Consider the following 19,433-nt stretch of genomic DNA (forward strand, 5'->3'; position numbering starts at 1 on the left):
GTGGTTGTTTTTTAGATTTCCTTCTTCTCTTTGCCTGTCACTTCTGCCTAGTGAAAAGAACCATTGGCGTCGTTGTTGGTGGTTGTAGGTGGGCACGGCAAGGGAAACTTATACATCTCTAGTCCGCCCTCACTCCTTGCCACTGCTCGCTTGCGCAGCAAAAAAAAAAAGCAAGACCTCTTCATACCTTTATACATTTTCGGCCCTCTGTGCAGACTCGCTAGGGAAGCATAGCGACACATCACTGCACGCAGGGTGTCACCTAGTAACTTTTTTCTTGATGCGAGCCATACCTTGCCAAAATCTCTTCTCTCTCGCTCGTCTTCACGCATGCACACCAGAGACACGCACCCCTCTCCCTAGACCTCAGGCTCCTAGCCCTTTTCTCAATACAACTCTGCCGCATGCACTCACACCCACAAACCCACGCCTCAAAAGGAAAGATGTTCAAGAGTAAGTTGAGCGCCCCAATGAGTGTGGTACCTGCTTGTGCAGGGAAGCTCGTAGGTGGTTTTAAATCGGCGTCTCCTCTCCGGCACGAAGCGTAGGTATAGGTGAAACAGCAGCATCCCGCGCCTTAAGCTCCTTTTCCTGTGCTTGAATGGCAGCGGCGGCAAGGGCGCCCGGAGATGTTACTGGAGGTTCTGCGACAGCAACGGCCTTCTTCGCGATAGTTCCATTAGCGGTGGGCTGTTTCTCACTACTTCCCTTCACTACTGTCGACTTCCACAAATGGCGATTGTCAGCATTGCCAAGGCCCCCACATGCCGTCGTTGTGTCCTCTGGGATGCTTGGCTGAATCTTGCGCCACACCACGCCCGCGCCCTCTGGACGTGGCCCAAAATAGCCCCATCCCCTTTTCGCGGTTGAATCACCGACACCGCTGCCAGCGGCGTCCGCCTGCCCTGGGGAGAGTGATTTCGGTGTGGCTCCTTGAGCTCCTTGGAGTTGCAGGATATTCTGTAACTTGACGGGATTCCGCTTATTGACAGGGTCTCTGGCCACCTCACGTACGTCGTCCATGGTGTGCTGGAGCAGGTGTGATGCCTCACAATGCGGCGGCGGTGTGACGGAGCAACGATGCGCGTTTTCGTACGCCTCGCGGATGGTGCCTGCCTGGTACACGCCACTTCCCATCTTTGTTGCGTCCTTCGCCTCAGCCTCCGCTGGAGGAGGTGGAAGTGCCTCGAAGGGCTGCGGGCGCGGGCCTTTACCAGTTGATTCCAGCAAGGCGTGCCGTTCCGCGTCTGCCGTCGCCTTCACGCGAGCCTTGTGTTCAAGAATGAGAAGGCGTTCAAGACGATCAAGGTCCTCCATTGCCTCCGCCTCCTGCTCCTCCTTTGTCTTCGGTTTGACGGCCACACCAGCGCCAGAGCCACAAGCCCCACGCGTACCGCCCGTTGCGATTGTGTATTTGTCACCCTCAGGAAGGCCGGTGCGGCCCATCTTGGCGTTGAGTTCGGTCTGATTCACATGGTGCTCGGGGTCGTCAAGCTCAAACGACGGCGCCCCCTTTCCAGCGCCGGCCTTACCCGGCGCCGCAGCATTGAGGGGGTGGGAGTTGCTTTTCTGCTGTGACGCATGAAATTGCTCGAGGGCGGCGCCGACGCCACGCTTCTTTGCGTCGACGCTGCGGCGGCTGTCGCAAAAGTCGCACTGACAGTGATGGTGCGACTGGTACTGCACCGAGCCGTACGGCACCTTCACCGACATGGCTTCTTCCCGAGTGTGTAAGTGTGTGAGTGGATTTGGCGTCTGTGAGGCTTCCTCGCTTCACTTGCTGTGGAGCAGTGCGTCCGCCCCCTCGTCCTTGGCGGGATTTTGCACGGGGACGCAGCACAAGCAAGAACAATAGCAACAACGAAGAAACGAAACGAAACGAAGCAAAAAAAAAAAAAAAAGAATGACTCCTCCCGTGAGTGTGCACGGGGACCATGATGCTCCTCCTCCCAACGCCAACAACGCCACACTTCGCCCTGCCCTCCGAAACCTCCCGCTGCCGCAATCGCCACATCCACGCAAGAGGAACAACAGGGAACAAAAAGAAAAACAAGGATCTCACCGCAGCCCACCGCACCACTACGAACAGTCGCCTCTCCTTCCCCAACCCCAGCGCACCATCATCATCTTGTCGCTATTCGTCCCTTCCGCCTCGGCCCTTTTTCACCACCCCCCGCACACCGCGTCAGGCATCCCCATGGGGCAGATGAATATACGCCTGGTCATCTCAAAATGAGACCCCCTCCCCAGTTGATGGCAGAAAATCCAAGAAGAACAGAGTAACAAAAAGAGCAAAGATGAGAAACATAAAAAAAAAAAGAGGGAACCACAGTGTCTAGGACAACAGAGCAGTACATAGCGACAAAAACAAAACAAAAAACGACAAAAGAAACGGAAAAGGATAATATGTGCACGTGCAAGTTTATAGGTGTGCCATAAGGCAAACCGGCTTCCATGGTCACGCGCGCTCCTTGATGCGCATCACAGCGTGCATACACAGTGTGATCCACCCAATCAGGTCAAACAATCAATCTCTCTGGGTGCCCGCCTCCTCGTTATTGGTTCGCCGCTTGAGAGTCGCGGATGCTGCAAAGGACGGCAGCATCGCTGGGTCGGTAGCGGCAGTTGACGGCGAGGAAGTTTCCACTGCAGACGCAGTCACATCAGGCAAACTGGTTGGGTCACGGTACCGTGCTGTGCGACTCGCAACTGCGTCCGGGGACCTTGGAACGAGGCCATCGTACATCTTCTGAAGTTGTCGGAACACAAAGTGGAGCGCCACCACGACAGACGAGGGGGCTGTCTCCTCAAATATCGCCCATTGAGACACCAGCGTCTGCCGGAAGAATATCACGACAAAAATAATGACGAGGATGAGCAGGGTGGGGGAGGAAAGGACATACATCAGCTCATTCCATCCTAACAGCAGCATCATCGGCAGCACCCAGAAAGGCAAATGCTGCTTCTCGCTTTCAATGGAGCGCAGTTGAACCTGCATGGTGAACTCACACTTTTGCGTATACACGTCAAATACCCGCTGAACCGCCTGCTGGCTGAGTAACACACAGTCCCTATCAACAGCGTCTTCAAGTGTGACTGCGGAGTCCGGTTCTGCCACAGGAACTTCTGTAGGGTACCGCGGAAACTCAGAAATGGTTGTATAGTGCAGAAAAAATTTTCGCTCCGCACTGTTTTCCCGCACCAACAGCTTTCGACGCTCGTCAAGCAAGAGGCGAGACACACGGTCAAGGTGTTCACTCCCCTCCTGCGCGGCAGCCGCGCTGTCGGTCACAATCTTCATGCGGTAGTACAGCAGACAGTCTAACAACACGAGCCCCGCTTGGCGCGCCTGAGGTTCACTGCGTTGCAGGGCCTTCGTTGTATTAAAGAAACGAACTGTGCCGTCCAATTTACGGTTGAGGGCATTCTCAAAGGCCTGATGAATTGTCTCGGCCGCGTTTTCAGCCATCGAGGCAAAACGGCGGCTGACTTTCTGAGCTACGGCATCGAACACAGCGTGCCCCACGCCCTCCTGCAGTGCTGGATCTTCTGCGATCAAAGACGCATAACGGTCATAAAAGCGTGAGACGTGCGCTTGCCCCTGAGGTTGATGGTCGGAGTTGCGGTAGAGCAACGCCATTTCCGCCTGCAGAGCGCGACACAGTCGCCTCCAAAAGTCATACACCAGCGCATGACACTTTTCATTGTCCGTTAATACAGCCTCGTTGGGGTACGCCCCTCCAAATCCCCTCTCATTGGGCGCGTAACCCTCTCCCTCCCCGTCCTCGCCTTTATTGGCGGCAAGCATCGGGATCGTCTGCGCCTGCTGCAGCATCCATCGCAGTGTTCTGTCAACAGACTCACTCACAGTTGTGTCCAACTCCACAAGCACCTTCGATGCGATGTGCTTTGCGTACTCGCCAAGAACCTTCAGCTCCGCTTTAAGAAGCTCTTCTCCCAGCGCAACTTCCGCACTCTGCACAATGTCTGCCTTGTACAGCCGTGTTTGGGTGTGAAACGCAGACAGCTGTTCGACGATCTCGCGCTCTAGTGCATCAGTGAGCCTTGAAACAAGCTCCCCACGCCGCAAGGACTCTGTGTACCCACGGCACGTCTCCGTAAAGAACTGGAGAATACTATTCCTCACCTCCGCACAACGGTGTCTTGCCAGCATCTCTCGTTGCGTTGGAATGTCAAGGTCTTTGCTTGCTCGTATCATCTCCCAGCAGCTTGTGAGGTACGACGGAATTCCATCGAGCGGGACGCCACGAAACATGCCGTGACTGTGAAATAAGTACTGCTCGCACTTTGGCAGGTAAAACCATTGACGGAAGTTTGCCGCCGCCTGATCAAACGCATCCCGCTGCAGCTTAAAGTGTGGAAGCACGTGGTAGCGTAGATCAAAGAGGACGTCAATGGTGGAGTCTTGAAACGCCTCCGGCTTCACAATGTTGTCCCATATTTTGTCAAACGATTGACGGACCGTTTTAAAGTAGAGCGTCGTGTCTGCCTCCGTGAAGTCGCGCAACACAATGAGCAGCGTCGGCTTTTCTTCTCTCGTGTAACTGTCGTGCGAAAACAGCTGCAGATTCACCTCGAAAATGGTCCGCAGGAGACTCATGTTGGCGGCGTTAAAGCGGCCCACGTCGACGGTCCACATGTTGATGATGAGCGTGTCTGCGAGGCTGAGGGCAAAGAGAGAAAGCTGCCGCTCGAAGCTCTGATCCTCCCCACGCTCAAGCCCGTCGGTGCCCTCAAAGTCTACCACGAAAACGGGCGATGACGCGCCCACCCCTGTTGCCACCGTCGCGGGTGCAGCCGCGTCCGCTTCGCCGTCGCCGCCGCCGCCGCCGCCGCCAGGGACCTCAAAGGCGGCACGCGCGATGAAGGCACCTTTGGTTGTTTGCCCTCGCCACTTCGTCTCGTCCATCGTCTGGAAGCGGGTGCGAAAGAGGCAGTTCAGCAGCGTGGACTTCCCACTGCTCTGCCCACCAAGGACACCCACAACATGATAGTTAATGCCCACGCGGTGCAGCGCATCGCCCACGTCGGCCGCGCCCAGGGCGGTGCAGAGGTACGCCTGGATATCCTTCACCGGAAGCAAGTGTCCCTCGTCGTCGATGAGGTGGGCTTCACATGCTCTGTCGCCGCCAGCAAATGCAGCCATCCCCTCAGACTATTTTTTCCCCTGGCCTTGCCCAACTCCCCTAAGCCCGGTACGTTGTGTGTGTGTGTGTGTACGTATATACGCAATCGCTTCCTTTTTAAACTCCGCTTACCGTTGAGTAACCCCCAGAGTAATTTCTACTAATAGACTAAAAAGGAAAAAAGTAACAAAAAGACAGCAACAGAGATTGTATCTCCTGTGCGTCAAGGAGTTAGTTTCTTGCTGGTAGTTCCTTCTTATTTTGCTTTGTTTGCCGCGCTTTATAGGGAGGTCGGGCCTCACCCTCCTCTCCTCCCTTACAGTGCGCGGGGGTAGCCTTGTGTTCCTTGCGAGTTGTCGCCTTTTGTCACTTTTTTATCCTTCCAACTGTGCCTCCCTTCTTCTCTTGCCCCTCCCCCCAGCGTGTGCGGACGCAGGCAGAGGAGAAAGGATGAAGAGAGCCACGGCCACACGACACCGCAGTAGACGGCAGACAGTGAAGGCAACTCAACAGTGCGCAGAGCAAGTGAAGAGAAAGGGAAGGAAAGGAAGAAGAAACGAGGAACGAGTTTCCGCCGCATGGAGAAGAGTCCTCTGCAGGCGCGGCGCACACCAACAGCCAACTATTCATAGCGGCCAGTTCGCCTCGTCAACGAAGCCCCAAGCTTCCCTCGTGGCTGCTGCTTCCTCTGCCTTCGCCAGTGACGCCATCAGGCGCAAGTGCGTGTGTGGCGACGCCAATTCAAACTGCAAGGGGGGAAGCTTCCAGAGAAGAAAAAAAGGAAAAAAAAACAATGCGAATCAATGAAACGCAAAAAAAAAAAGCAACAAAAAAAAGGAGGGGATAGTGCAGAGCGTGTTCCTTCTGCAGCCACACGGAGGTGGACGGAGACACAGGAGCGTGCGTCCAACCCTGTTGCTGATGAAACAACAGCGGCGGAAGGGAGAACATCTGGAGTAGTACAAACGGGAAAAAAGACACGAACAAAGGGTACAGTAATGTTGAGAATACAAAAAATGCAACGAGGAACCAAACATGTGGAGCGTTTTGAAAACAAAAACAAAACAAAAAAGAAATAATAGGTTCCCCACATTCCCAGTCCCCACCTCACTTCGGCGTCTCAATCCGCCCCACCCCTTAGACACAGACGCGATGGGCGCTGGTACTCCGCGTTGTGGCCCACTTTCGCGTCTTTTCAGGCAGTGGCGCACTTGGGCTGCGCGTCGTGGGGCTGAGGCGTCGCACGTATCCGTCCCGCTCCAAAAGCTCAATAACTTTGGATCGTCGAGACAAATATGCATCGTCTGTGATATAAATCTTTCTACCGTGGTCAGTGGCACTTCGCTGCAAACGAGACAAACGCGGCGGCGCAGACGTGGCTCGCAAGGGCACAGCAGGCGCCTCTTGACCTTTTTCTTCTACTTTCGCTGCCGGCACAGTATCTGCGGTGTGAGGAATGGTGGGCGTAACCTCCGCGGAGCCGGCCCCGTCAGCGCACCTGCAGCACCTACACGGTTTGCAGCGACACTCGGATTCAGGGCACTGGCAACACTTGCACGGCCTACAGCGGCACTCGGGTTTTCCACCACGTAGCGGCAAACTTGGCGAAGGCGCCTCTCGCCCTTCTTTAACCCTGCGGCAAGGGAGAGAATGTGGTGCGGAGGGAACCGACGCTGCTTCCTTGCCCTTGCCCATGTCCATGCCCATGCCCGTCAGAGCAAGTGGTGTGCCTCCTGACACATGAGGGTCGGTTCCTTTATGACTTTTTCGCGCACGCAGATACGGACAGCTGCGGCCTCTACTCCCACCGCGGGGCGCCAGCAATGCCGCTGACCTCGTTGCCGCCGTTCGCACGCCGCTGCCAGGGTGCGGATGCTGCATTAGACCCGTTGTGGGGCACACACACACAGGACAGCCCGCAACATCCGGCCCACGCATCCGCTGAGCCGGGGCAACTGTTCGTTTCACACCGCCTAGCGAGGTGAAAACTGCCATCGGCTGGCGCTTCGGCCCACGCGCGCTCATTTCTCGCTTTCTCTCCTCAATCTCCTTACGCAACTCCCGTCGCCGGCGTTCCCGTTCCATCGCGACGGCACGCTGGTAAAAAGACCCTTGCGAATAACGGAGCAGTTGAGCGGTGTTGGACCTGTAGGAGTGCTCCAAGGAAGGCTCATAGCGAGGGGTCGCACCACGCCACACATCATCGTGTAATGCAGCCTGAAGCTGCTGCCGCTCCGCGCGCATTGACCGGTACCGCCGCTCCTTCTCCATACGCTCGTACTCCTGCAGCTCCTCCTGCTCGGGAACGCAGCAAAAGCAGTGACGAGAAGAAGAGCGTTGACGTTCCTGCAGCTGTTCTTCACCACCCTCATTTTGTTGCTGGTGGTGACGCCGCAGTTGCTGCTGCCGCGGCTGCGTAGCACCACGCTGAGGAGGAACGCCTGAGGCCTCCGCACTCTCGCGGAAAGACTCGCAGCAACACGGGGGTCGCTCGGCGGCGCATCCGCCGCAGCAGCAACCCAAAGGGGCAACGCCGTCGCCGGCCACACGCTGACCGCCGTACGCGCTCTGGTCAAAGCGTTGAGCCGCTACACGCATCTCACTTCCACCTGTCCCTGATTTCTTCTATTATTACTTTTTCTTTCTTTCCTTCTACTGAATAAAGACGAAGCTGCTGCAGTGCCCTCGCAGTTGCTCCCAATGCGTCCCCCACCCAAGGAGGCAACAATACCAACAACGAAAAAGCACCACTAAGGAGGAAAACACCCCCGCACACAGACGCGAATGCATGCCCTGCAGAAACACCCCCCATTCCCCTCCAACGGGGAGGCGCCCCACCTCACGGCAGCAGGGGAGGGGGGGGGGAAAACAAAGAAGGACATTGGCATGTCTCTAATAAAAAAAAAAAACGACACCGACTGTAATCTGAAGGAAAAACAACAAAAATTCATCTTGCCCAAAACACGGACAGCCACGCACCGCAAAGCCCCTCTCTACATGTTACGCTTCCGGCCAATCGTCCTTGTTTCAAAAAATACTATTCAGTCATCTCAATAGCACTATTCTCACTGTGGCGCAACACACATCCGCCGTCTGCGACGTAACTTTCTCTACTTATATGCGATGATAGACAGTTGGTCGGGCCTGCTCCCTCATAAAATCCACATCCAAAGCGCTTCGCACATTATCCCCATCACTCGCAGCAGCTCTAAGTAATTCACCTCCAATGCCCGCCACAGACGCAATAAGCAGCAGTAAGGAAAGCATCGTCAAACTTATAAGGAGACAGGCGACAACCTTCACAAAGGTCAGCCAGCCATCAACACACATCGTTGAGGCGTACGTGCCGTAGAATGCCACACAATCGCCGCTGTTTGTGGCTCTGATGATGCCTGCACCCCATCCTGTGGGAAATCCTAAAACGAAGAAAAACCACATCATATACACCGACAGAAACCACTTGGCGTGCGATTCCAAAGACCCAGCAGACGTCAAAAAGGCCACGCAGTAGGCCAGCACTGTGGAGACGAGGCCGTAATTGAACGCGGTGGTGAAGAAGAGGAACACCGAGAGCGCCATGTTCGCAAGGGCCGCATAGAAACAGATGCGCATTGCCCTATCAGCGTCTGAAGCGATAAAAGCAGCAGTCAAACGCTTGCGCGTCGTCAGCAAAATGCAAAGCAGCATCGCCAAAAAAAGAAGCGGCATACCAACGCCGTTCATCTTATCTACCGCGTCCGCCGCATGCACCGGGACTGCGGCGACAGCGACGGCCGCGGACGCCGACGCAACGCACCGGCGGATGCGGGCAAATGCAGGCATCGCCAAAGAAGACTGAGGAGTTGCACGGAGCTTCATTCCAAAGAATTATTGCCTAGTGGAGCAAGAATGAGGTGGAAAAAAAAAACGTGGAGCAGGTGCAAACACAAAAGCAGAATAACAAAAATCATCCACTCCCCTTCAAAACGTGTGCACACCTCCGTGCAATGCCTCGCACCCTCAACTCTTACATCGCGCAAAACCCTTCCCACACACTCCTGCCCAGGTCCACCTTCGTTGGTGTCCCCGTTGAGACTACTTTGCAGTTCCCTTGTCACCTTCGTGGGCCGAGGCGGCCTCCTTCGCCTTGTGCTGCTCGTGCTCCAGTTTCTCCTTCAGTGCCTGTTCACGTCGTGCCTTTACCTCCACCATCTCACGGTTGATGCGGCGCCGGTTCGCAATGACGTCGTAGAGAGCTCCAAGGCAGCGTCCAATCGCGGCGACAAACATGGCAATTGCCTGGTCGTTCGAGTGTCGGATCATCTCCGTAGACGTCTTGAGGTGGTAGATCTGCGGCTGCAGGCTGATGACCTCCTGCAGCACACCCAGCACATCCTCCGAAATGGGCATCAGACCCTTCGCAACGTCGTGCAAGTAGTCCTCAATCGACTGCAGGACACGGCTGAGGTGGGCCAGCGAGAGCTCCCGCTCCTGGATCTGCGTCGAGAGCGTCGTGATGGTGGAGTCCGTCAGGTCACGCAGAAGGTGCTCAATGCCTATCTCCTCCGCCTCCTCCGCGCCCAGGTGTGTCGGGATGTTGCGGAACTCCAACGAACGGGCCCCCTCACGGCCCTGGACCGTTGTGTATGCTAGCACAGGGACGCCCTTGTTGCCGGGGTCCGTGTTCACAATGCAGTACACCGGGTTGGCGGTGAAGCGATCGGCTACAAGCAGGTGCAGCAGCATGTCGTTTGGCTGAACGGCGCACGACGGTCCGGCGGAGTACCAGCCAACAACCTGGACCTTGGGGAACACACGACGGAACATATGGAACATCTCGTCCGCGTAGTTTGTGTCAACAAACCACACGTCTGAGTTGTGTGGGTCTTCATCAAAAGGCACAGCAAAACTGTTGTTAATGTCCAGCAGCGGCGTCCCGTCCGGGAGACGCTTGTAGCGGCCGAGCAGAAGTCCAGCAACGCGGCGCTTTTGCACCACCTTCGCGTTCACCCGGGCGTAGTGGTCAACGAGGGAGAGCAAGACAAGCGGGTGCACGTCAACGCGGGCAGCCGTCGGCGTAAAGACAGCCGCGCCCCCCGGACCATCACCCGCACCCCGTGCGTCGTCGCCACCGCCGCCGGCCATGGAATCGTCTATGCGGCCATCATCATCATCAGCAGCAGAGCGTTGCTCCTCCTTCGCCATGCTCTGCCTTAGCCACCCCCGTCACCCAGCAATTTCTCTCCCCTAGTTGCTTACTGTGGCCTTTGCGCTTCGTGTGTCTCGCCCTTCTGCAACTGCCAAGAAAGCGCACGGGAAAAAAAGGCGGAAGGTGCACACACAGGCGGACGCACACGCACAAATGGGGGCGACAGGGGGGCAGCAGAAAAAACTCTCACACAAAAAAAACCACACAGAAGAGAAACTAAGATGCACACCCGTGCACCTGAGGCGCACGCCGCCGAGCTACTCATCTCTCGACGTGTCTCATTCCGTCTCGTCCAGAGCAAGACCGGGAACCAACTTCAACGCACACAAGCACGCACGCGGAGCAGTATATTTTGAAAAGCAAAAAAAGAAATAAATGTCGTGAGACACGAACCACATCCCCTCCGCCGCATCACAGATCCGCCGCACCACTCAAGCAACAGCCAAGGTGCCAACTTCACCACTTGACTACTCTTCCCGGTCTCGTGGAGCCTTCCGCATGTACGACCCCTTCTTCCCCACTCGCTGTGTCATGAGCAAACCGAGGCGCTCACTCCCTACCTCCGCCTGTAGGCACTTTACTGTCCTCTCCACCGGGGGACTGCGTGCGGGCCACACTCAACCGCTCCGAGCCAAGTACCTCGGTCACGAGAAGAAGCAAGGAGAGCAGAGTAAAACCCAGAACAAAGCACGCGACAACCTTCACAAAGGCCAGCCAGCCATCAACACACATCGTTGAGGCGTACGTGCCGTAGAATGCCACACAATCGCCGCTGTTTGTGGCCCTGATGATGCCATGGTTGAGTTCCGCCGGGACACCCACCAGCACAAGAAACCACAACAGGTATATTGCCAACAAATGGACAAGGTAGTGGCGAAAGCTCTCTCGGCCATTTAAGAAAACCACGCAGTAGGCCAGCACTGTGGAGACGAGGCCGTAATTGAACGCGGTGGTGAAGAAGAGGAACACCGAGAGCGCCATGTTCGCAAGGGCCGCAACGAGGCAGAGACAGGAAGTTGTGTCAGTCAAAGCCAAAGTCACAGCCACCTGCAGCAAAGGACGTGTCATAAAGATAGTCACGGCCATCACAGAGAGGAAAAGAAGCGGCATACCAACGCCGTTCATCTTATCTACGCTAGAGGCGCCATCCGTGAGGTTGCTGAAAGCCATTTACACTTCCTCTAAGCCACAGAGAATGTAATCCTTTTTTGTTGCTGTTCTAGTAGTAACTTTGCCTGCTATTTTTACATATGATTTCTATTTCAGCGAGCAACTCCGGGCCTGTTGTGAGGGTCGCCGTGGCCACTTCAACTTCTCCCCTCTCTCATTCAAATACGCAAGAGAGAAATGTTTAGCAACAAAAGAAGGGGGAAAAAAAGAAACGGATGGAAAACACATAAACAGCATGCTGCTTCTTTGAGTGTGCTCTCCTGCCTCAATGAAGTGAGGCGTATTTCTGCCGTCGGCGCGCACGGCGGGAGTCTCTCAAAAGATACGAGGGAACGAGGGCGATGCGTGTGTAAAAAGTAAAATAAAAACAAAATCAACAAGATACTAAATCTTGAGGAGACACGCGTCCAAGGCAGGCTGCGAACGCGTACTGTGTCTGTCTCTTTGTGGCGGCGCAGAGAAGACAAATTGAGAACTGGGCATCAGCGTCCAAGAACACCACCAGAAGACAGCGAGGGAAAATGGCGACATCAACACTCTTAGTCAAAGATAACACTCTCTTCTTCTCCCAAAAACACGGGGGAGGGAGGGGGGGGGGAGGTGTAAGAGAAAACTCATTGAAATAAATATGTCGTGGGAGCGTCCTGCCGAAATAACTTCGTGGCGTGGTTATGTAAATACGTATATATATATATATATATATACATATGTATAACTAGCTGCACTGCAGCATCCATGTAAGTAATGCGGCTCTCCAACGGGCGGTTCCCCTGTTTACATTCATTTACAAACTCCGTTGACGGAATTTCCGGAATTCTTCTTACGCCCGCCTTTCTTGTCACCCTTTTTCTTTGCATCGTCTTCGGAGCAGCAGCCGTGTTGTTGTTTAATTCGCCTTCTACTGTCACCCAGAACTTTCCACGCTCAGCCTATCGTTCACTTTTCCCTCCTTTTTTTTTGTCGTGGTTCTCTTTAATTTCTGCATCACTCTTTTATTCATTCATCCAAACAAAACCTCATGACTGCGACTGGCGCCCAGATAACATTATTATTATTTTTTCTTATTGCAGCCTGCATTCATGTTCCTGCTTTTTTTCTTCGTTTTTTTTTCTCTTCTGCACCGTTCTGTGTATTTTTTCCTCCTCTTCGCTGTCACTGCCTGCATCAACTTCCTCGTTTTTTTTCCCCCCCCCACATCTTTCCTCTAATTTCTGTTATTTGTTTTCTTTACATGCCGCGCCGTGAATGGAGGCAAAAGTAAAGTTGATGCGAGGCAGAAATTTGTCGTATGTGCGCCTTTTTTCTTTTCTTTTCTTTTCGTTACTCAAACACGCACACGATACGCATACATACATATATCAGAAGTTTCGCGTGCCTCCATTTTTTTTTTCTTTCCTCCCTCATATATATCTTTTTAAACAGTTCCTTCTTCAATTCTTCTCTCTCTTCCTCTCTCTTTCTCTTCCACTTTATTTCGTTCTTACCCTTCATTCGTTTCTTATCGGCTTGCGCATATGGCCTCTTCATTGAAGAAGTTTGTTTTTCTTCCTTCGTTGCGTGGATGGTGGTGTCGCTCGAGAACCATGTGAAGTAGTTATTGGGAAGGGGTGCTTGCCTGCACCCGCACACGTGTCTGTAGATACCCACGCACGCACGCACGCACGCACGCACGCACGCTCGCACGCACGCACAGTCGTTATGCGCATGTGTGTGTGTGTGTGGAAGCGCCGCATGGGTGCCACGAATGTGATGGGTGAGCTGAGACAATACAAAAAAAACACTCATTAATACTGGGACGAATGCAACTGATAGACTACGATGTTAGCGACACACACACACACACGCAGACAGATAGCGGCGTGAATACATGTGCCGCGGGCGTGGGCCGCCTGAAAATCACAACTTCAAAGAAATAATCCCCATCAATCGCAACCCGCAGCCAGGCGGAAGTGCCCTCGCCCTGTTCGCCCTTCTGCCACAGCGGACTGGGAGGGCCAAACCGGCAGACGCGCACTCCGCAGTTACGTCTTCAACTCCCGCCAGAGTTAGTGCTCAATACCGGGCACGTCACACGAAAAAACGACGCCGCCACGAAATTAAGTCGACTGTGGCGCGCGCACTCCTCTGCAGCACGTGAGAGCAGGCAAGCAACAACAGACACCAAACCGCACACACACACACACACACATACCAACGACGCAAGGAAGCAAGATGAACGCAACCACGCACACAAAAACGAAACAGAAAAAAAAACACACACAACAAAAAAAAAAGAAACAACAACAACAAAAACACACAACAAAAAAAAGAAAATAGGGAATATGATGAAGAATCAGCAAGCAGAGGGCCTAAAAATATTATCGAAATTAGCTCAACAGTTAAGATAATAAATATGCTACCTCGCTCAGAGACATAATATAAAAAAGGCACAGAAACAAATATATAAATATATATAAATATATAAAAGTGGGAAAAGCACAACAACGAGAGGCTGACGAAGAGGGAAAAAAGAAATAAGAAAAAGAAGACAGAAGGTGGAAAAAAAAAAGAGGCGCACACAAGAAATATAAACACGGATAAAAAAGAAAAGCAAAACACACATTATATATATATACATATACATGTACATACATGCATACATATATGTACATATAATGTATGCTTTTACACTTCCACCACCTCGCTTCACAGGGATACGTATATATCGGTACGAGGACGTACACAAGCAAGTCTTTTTTTTTCTGTCAGTCCCCTTTCGTTTTTTTTTCGCATTTCTGTCGTAATCCTGTTTGCTTTTTTTTTCTGTTTCGCCTGTTTACATATTTTTATTCTTTTCTTTTTGCACTGTTCTCTTTCCCCTCCTCTGTGGGTGTAGGTTGTCCACACGTCAACCGCCCACGAGGCCCTTCTCAGTTAAGGAAGGAAAAAAAACACACACACACACACAGGGTGGACGGAAGAAAGTGGGGCAATACATGCAGTTATGAGCCCCAACCACACAAAAAGGAAGTGTGGAAGTGAGAATAAGGGGGCAATGTGGGAACAGCACTAACAGCAACAACAACAAAACAAAAAGAACGACCCAGCACCATAGGGGGAAGAGAGGTTAGGGTCGCGCTCAATTATGATGGCTTCACTGGGGATGGGCCGTCAACCCCCACCGAGAATGGAAGAGCCACGCGGGGCGAGACCGCGAAAAAATCGACGCACCTAAGCAGTATGGCAGAAGAAACAAATTCCAATGTCCACAGACAAGCAAGTGGGAGACATTCAAAGGAGGAAACGACAATTAGGGGGCACACGGGTTAATCACGAAAAGTGGGGGGTGGTTAGGTAGAAATAATACGTGTTCAACGCACAAAAAGTAAAAAGGGGACAACAGGCAAAACAAGACAAAAAAAACTGCGAAAAGCAGCCACCGAGAGCCCCCTGCTTCACAAAAAAAAAACACCTTGACGAGTCGTCAGTGTTTGTGTATTTATGTCCTTTTTTTTGTGTTAAGAGCACCATCGACGCAGAAAAACGAGTAAATAAACGACATTACTGAGTTAGTTAGTTTTTTTTGGTTCACTCATCTTCATCGTATTCCCCCCACAAACCCCACCCCCTTCTGTCTTGGGCCAAAATGTCATGACACGAGGTTCAAACTGATGGTGAACATCATTTCCACCACTCCAAAGAAATTTCTGTACGAGGGAATGCCTCTGAGGGGAACGGGCGAGCAATAGTTGCATACATACAGGTGACGATCACATGGAACTTGTGTCTAACATTGCGCACGAGTGTACAATAAGAGTGAATTACCGCATCTATGCCATTTTCCTCGCCATGCCCCTAGTCGTTAGATGCACCTCGCCTACGCATGAATATGACGTTTATGAATTTATTCGCCTTCGGCCCTCGTTAAATCGCCTGCAGTCTCGTTTACTAGTGCCCTGTCGTGTGTCGTTCGAAGTTACTTTATCCCACTTCAATGCGATCTCCCCCGCACGCATACGCTGCATTGTCCAGGTCAAGTTTTGCATACTTCATTGTTACATTGTGAATACACATTTCCGTGTGGCCCAGTTGTTTCTTTTTCTTGTTCTCGTTTTTCCCCGCTTCTCATCGCACTACATATCTTCCTTTCTCTCACTCTATTAGGTCTTAATACGTTCTCCTCGACCGCTGCTTCCTTTTGCCTTACCCCGCATGATTTTCGTTCGTTGCGTGGGACCGTATAAAAAGATATACGTGCAATGGTGAGTCCCTACCATTATTTTTTTATTGTTAATGGACCCTTTCCCCCCTCTTCGTGCTCTTGTTGTTCTCCGCGTTCCGCCGCCCGCGATTGCGTTTGCCAAATGCTTGTTACATTCATGTGTGCGTTCACGTTCCCCACGTGTGTGTGTGTGTGTGAGCACCCCTCTCCACAATGTACCCTGTTTCTTGCACCACCCCTGGGCGTCGTGCGTGAACACACACGCAGACACACACACACGTAAAAAAAAAAAATTCCCTGCTTTCCGCACTCAGTTCCCTCTCTTTTGTTCTTAGTTTATGCTTTTTTTTTTCTTTATCGTCTCCGTCACCCCTCCACCTCCCGCTATCAAAAAAAAAAAAAACCAACACCTCCGCTCTGTTGCCCACCACTTTCTCACGCATTCCACACGCGGCGTCTGTGCCACCTCGCCTGTGACTATTTGCTCATTTAACCTCACGCCTTTTTTTTTTCAGTCGCATTGCAAAGTAGAGGCAACCAATAAAAGGCAATCCGAAGGGTGCCACACAGCTGCCTCAGCCCGTGTTGCGGTGTGTGGTGTACGCCCCTCTGCGCACGCTTCCACCCGCCCTCTCAGAGAGAAGAAGGCGCGGAAATGGAAAATAAAAAATATATATATATAGTAATACACGGACGTGCCTTACGGGCGTAAGAGGCAGCCCCCTTTACCCCCACCATGGAGACCCCCAGGATCCGCCTTTCAGATTTCATTCCATTTCCACTTCTGCTCCCCCTTTCACCATCTCTTTCCAACCCCCTCCATCCATCCTCGCCCGGTCATGCATCAGGATCCTCACTGCTTGACAAGGTCGATGCTGCGCTCGCGAAGCACCAGACTTTGGCTTATTCAGCGCAGGGACCCATACACATAGAGCCATACCCTGCGTTTTTCGCACGCCCTCAGGTTGGCCTCTGTGCGGCACATGCATGGAGGAGGAAGAAGGGGGGAAGAAGGGAAAGAGAGAGAGTGCGTGCGTGCGTGCGTGAAGGGAAATAATCCTTCTTTGCATTTGCCTTCCGTCGTTGTTGTCGGCTTCCTTCTTTCATTTTTCCTGCGCCTCAGTTCTACTTCGCGTCATTTTTTTTCTTTTTCTTTTTTTCCTTCCCTTTGCATCTTCCCTCCCCAAAGTGAAAATCTCACTTCCTTCATTTGCGCAGTCCCGTGTGTATGTGTGTGTCTTCCTTTCGCTCTCTCGGTGTGTCGTATGCTTCCGTATATTTTCATTTCATTTTCTGTATTGCTCCTCTCTCTGCATTTCCTTTTATTCTTCAGTCTTCTTTTCTACGCTGTATATCCCCCTCCCACGCCCGTTCCCGCCTCTGCACTCTCGCGCAGACCCACTTAATTCACGTATGCATTCCGCCTTGTTTTCGTTGCTGCGCGTTACCAGGTCGCCGGGACCGTGGCGGCCACGGCGGGAAAATCATGACGTGGACCTGCCGCGGCGTTAGGCGTTGAGATTGTCAGCAAACATGCCGCGGATGTTGCCTGCCGGCCCGCCAAAGGCCCCCGGCCCCGCGCCTCCGCCGTAGCCACGGAAGCCGCCGCCACGACCACCTCCGCCCATGTTCGCGCCGTAGCCGCCACCAACGCCGTAGCCGCCACTACCGCCGTAGCCGCCACCGCCGCCGCCGCCGTAGCCGCCACCGTAGCCGCCGCCGTAACCTCCGCGGTTGCCGCCGCCACGGTACCCGCCGCGACCGCCACGGTAGCCGCCGCCGCCGCCAAAGAAGCCGCCGCCGTGGTAGCCGCGGTAGCCGCCACCACCACCACCACGACCATTGTTAATGTTGGGCCGCTTCATGAGCTCCATGATCTGGGGAAGGACACTTTGGTGGGTCTCATTCAACAAGGGAACAAGGTCGTCGACGATGTTGCGGTTCTTCTCGTTGAAAAAGGAGATTGCACGACCAACTTTTCCTGCGCGACCTGTTCGGCCAATGCGGTGGACGTAGTCATCAATGTTACTCGGCATATCATACTGAATGACGATGCTCACGTTGGGAATATCCAGCCCACGTGAGGCCACATCCGTGGCAACGAGTACTTGGCAGGTGGCAGACTTGAACATGTTAAGCGCCTCCTCACGCTCGCGCTGGACGCGGTCACCGTGAATCGACGCACACATGATCCGGTTATTGCGTAGGAAGCGCTCCAAGTAGTCGGCGTCGCGCTTTTTCTCCACAAATACCAAAATAAGTTGGCCTTGGTTCTCGTGCAGGAGCCTGAGGAGTTGCTCCCGCTTGTCGGTGTCTTCAACCCAGCGCACGTCTTGGGTAATATTTTCCGTCGTTGAGCCCACGCGGCCAACCTGCAAGAAGTAGTGACGGTGCAGAAATTCCCGCGCAAGCTGTTGGATCTCAGTTGGGAAAGTGGCCGAGTATAACAACGTCTGCCGCTGGCCTGGGGGTGGCATATCGCTACCCTGGCCCTGCACAATCATACGAATCTGCGGCTCGAAGCCCATGTCAAGCATGCGATCGGCCTCGTCCAGGACCATAAATCGGATAGAAGAGAAGGTCACGTAGCCACGTGTAAAGACGTCCCAAAGACGGCCAGGTGTGGCAACCAGCAAACCGCAACCTCGTGAAAGTTCATGTACCTGGTGGCGCGGATCGGCGCCGCCGTACACAACAACACATCGAATACCGGTTCGATAGGTAAACTTACGTCCTTCCTCGTGAATCTGGATGGAAAGTTCACGGGTGGGAGCCATGACCAACGCGGATGGGGAAGACCGACTTCCGTGTCCCTGCGGGCTCTGTGACGCGTTATTCAAGATAGAACTCACGAGAGGGATCAAGTAGGCTGCCGTCTTTCCAGAACCGGTCTGGGCACAAGCCATGAGGTCATTACCACTTAACACAACAGGAATACCGTACTTTTGAACAGGTGTTGGCTTTTGGTATCGACAACGTGCCACATTTTCTTTGAGAGCCGGTGCCGTGTTCATTGTGGAAAAAGACTCCATTGGTGGAATGTCATCGGGCGAGACGTGAACTTTAATAGCCTCGTACTGATCAAAGTTGATACCGGGGGTGTGCTCCTTGAATATTTCCTCTTCAGGCTTCTCCTCGCGGTGATAGGCATGAGAGACGCCTTCGCCGTGGTACTGAATTGGCCGCGGGTACCCGCCATCATGCCCAAAAACACCTCCGCGGCCGTACATGCCACCACCAACTCCCCGGCCACGGCCGCCGCGGGCGTAACCGCCATCAAAGCCTCCAGGTGCCCGTTGCTGGTAACTGCTGTACCCGCCCTGAGGGTTGCCATCCGCAAAGGCCCCAGGACGCCCTCCCCACTGTTCCTGGTGGGGAATGAATTGCGGCGGGATGTCTTTCTGGCCGTAGGAGGCGTTGAAGTGCATAGCTGCAGCTCACAACGACACTGAAAGAGGGAAAGGAAACAGAATATATATATATATATTTATATCTATAAATACAGATATAGATATCTATAAATATATATATATATTTATAGGTGACTAAGTAGGCCTCTGCAACGGTGTTGTCATCAGACGAAAAAAAAAAACAACAACAACAACAATAACAGAAAGGAAGGATAAGGCAGGTTGAAGGACTACGCGGAAATGGAAAGAAGACAATAACAACACCTCAGACACGCACAAGGTAAACTAAGTCAGCAGCGCCCTCCCCACCATCCAGT

The 19,433-nt window shown here is 53.1% G+C and overlaps 8 protein-coding genes across 8 annotated transcripts, besides 20 other annotated features; 1 reads left to right on the forward strand and 7 right to left on the reverse strand.

Annotated features, from left to right (window-relative positions):
- Positions 1-513: 513 nt before the first annotated feature.
- On the reverse strand, positions 514-1,713 carry Tco025E_04166 (uncharacterized protein; the record flags this gene model as incomplete). The annotated part of the gene is made up of 1 exon (XM_029371078.1): positions 514-1,713. One exon carries the CDS (start codon positions 1,711-1,713, stop codon positions 514-516), a length of 1,200 nt encoding a protein of 399 aa, XP_029228807.1.
- Positions 1,714-1,859: 146 nt separating this feature from the next.
- Positions 1,860-1,889: a microsatellite.
- A 14-nt stretch (positions 1,890-1,903) lies between these two features.
- Tco025E_04167 (uncharacterized protein) lies at positions 1,904-2,236 on the forward strand (the record flags this gene model as incomplete). The annotated part of the gene is made up of 1 exon (XM_029371079.1): positions 1,904-2,236. One exon carries the CDS (start codon positions 1,904-1,906, stop codon positions 2,234-2,236), a length of 333 nt encoding a protein of 110 aa, XP_029228808.1.
- Positions 2,237-2,364: 128 nt separating this feature from the next.
- Positions 2,365-2,392: a sequence feature (A-rich).
- A 135-nt stretch (positions 2,393-2,527) lies between these two features.
- Positions 2,528-5,167, reverse strand: Tco025E_04168 (uncharacterized protein; the record flags this gene model as incomplete). Its single annotated transcript, XM_029371080.1, has 1 exon — positions 2,528-5,167. One exon carries the CDS (start codon positions 5,165-5,167, stop codon positions 2,528-2,530), a length of 2,640 nt encoding a protein of 879 aa, XP_029228809.1.
- A 55-nt stretch (positions 5,168-5,222) lies between these two features.
- Positions 5,223-5,239: a microsatellite.
- A 958-nt stretch (positions 5,240-6,197) lies between these two features.
- Positions 6,198-6,226: a sequence feature (A-rich).
- A 58-nt stretch (positions 6,227-6,284) lies between these two features.
- On the reverse strand, positions 6,285-7,745 carry Tco025E_04169 (uncharacterized protein; the record flags this gene model as incomplete). Its single annotated transcript, XM_029371081.1, has 1 exon — positions 6,285-7,745. One exon carries the CDS (start codon positions 7,743-7,745, stop codon positions 6,285-6,287), a length of 1,461 nt encoding a protein of 486 aa, XP_029228810.1.
- A 21-nt stretch (positions 7,746-7,766) lies between these two features.
- Positions 7,767-7,801: a microsatellite.
- A 460-nt stretch (positions 7,802-8,261) lies between these two features.
- On the reverse strand, positions 8,262-9,005 carry Tco025E_04170 (uncharacterized protein; the record flags this gene model as incomplete). The annotated part of the gene is made up of 1 exon (XM_029371082.1): positions 8,262-9,005. The coding sequence occupies one exon, from the start codon at positions 9,003-9,005 to the stop codon at positions 8,262-8,264; it is 744 nt and encodes a 247-aa protein (XP_029228811.1).
- Positions 9,006-9,221: 216 nt separating this feature from the next.
- Positions 9,222-10,331, reverse strand: Tco025E_04171 (proteasome regulatory non-ATPase subunit 8; the record flags this gene model as incomplete). Its single annotated transcript, XM_029371083.1, has 1 exon — positions 9,222-10,331. One exon carries the CDS (start codon positions 10,329-10,331, stop codon positions 9,222-9,224), a length of 1,110 nt encoding a protein of 369 aa, XP_029228812.1.
- Positions 10,332-10,884: 553 nt separating this feature from the next.
- Positions 10,885-11,505, reverse strand: Tco025E_04172 (uncharacterized protein; the record flags this gene model as incomplete). The annotated part of the gene is made up of 1 exon (XM_029371084.1): positions 10,885-11,505. The coding sequence occupies one exon, from the start codon at positions 11,503-11,505 to the stop codon at positions 10,885-10,887; it is 621 nt and encodes a 206-aa protein (XP_029228813.1).
- A 670-nt stretch (positions 11,506-12,175) lies between these two features.
- Positions 12,176-12,219: a microsatellite.
- A 585-nt stretch (positions 12,220-12,804) lies between these two features.
- Positions 12,805-12,830: a microsatellite.
- A 110-nt stretch (positions 12,831-12,940) lies between these two features.
- Positions 12,941-12,968: a microsatellite.
- Positions 12,969-13,149: 181 nt separating this feature from the next.
- Positions 13,150-13,196: a microsatellite.
- A 136-nt stretch (positions 13,197-13,332) lies between these two features.
- Positions 13,333-13,355: a microsatellite.
- A 588-nt stretch (positions 13,356-13,943) lies between these two features.
- Positions 13,944-13,968: a microsatellite.
- Positions 13,969-13,975: 7 nt separating this feature from the next.
- Positions 13,976-14,055: a sequence feature (GA-rich).
- A 52-nt stretch (positions 14,056-14,107) lies between these two features.
- Positions 14,108-14,165: a microsatellite.
- Positions 14,166-14,435: 270 nt separating this feature from the next.
- Positions 14,436-14,452: a microsatellite.
- A 94-nt stretch (positions 14,453-14,546) lies between these two features.
- Positions 14,547-14,587: a microsatellite.
- A 1,299-nt stretch (positions 14,588-15,886) lies between these two features.
- Positions 15,887-15,903: a microsatellite.
- A 58-nt stretch (positions 15,904-15,961) lies between these two features.
- Positions 15,962-15,985: a microsatellite.
- An 859-nt stretch (positions 15,986-16,844) lies between these two features.
- Positions 16,845-16,866: a microsatellite.
- Positions 16,867-17,214: 348 nt separating this feature from the next.
- Tco025E_04173 (putative ATP-dependent RNA helicase) lies at positions 17,215-19,134 on the reverse strand (the record flags this gene model as incomplete). Its single annotated transcript, XM_029371085.1, has 1 exon — positions 17,215-19,134. One exon carries the CDS (start codon positions 19,132-19,134, stop codon positions 17,215-17,217), a length of 1,920 nt encoding a protein of 639 aa, XP_029228814.1.
- A 43-nt stretch (positions 19,135-19,177) lies between these two features.
- Positions 19,178-19,246: a microsatellite.
- Positions 19,247-19,287: 41 nt separating this feature from the next.
- Positions 19,288-19,322: a sequence feature (A-rich).
- The last annotated feature ends 111 nt before the right edge of the window (positions 19,323-19,433 follow it).

Source organism: Trypanosoma conorhini (assembly GCF_003719485.1).
Source record: "Trypanosoma conorhini strain 025E chromosome Unknown Tco_14.4_contig_00207, whole genome shotgun sequence".
Taxonomy (NCBI): Eukaryota; Euglenozoa; class Kinetoplastea; order Trypanosomatida; family Trypanosomatidae; genus Trypanosoma; species Trypanosoma conorhini.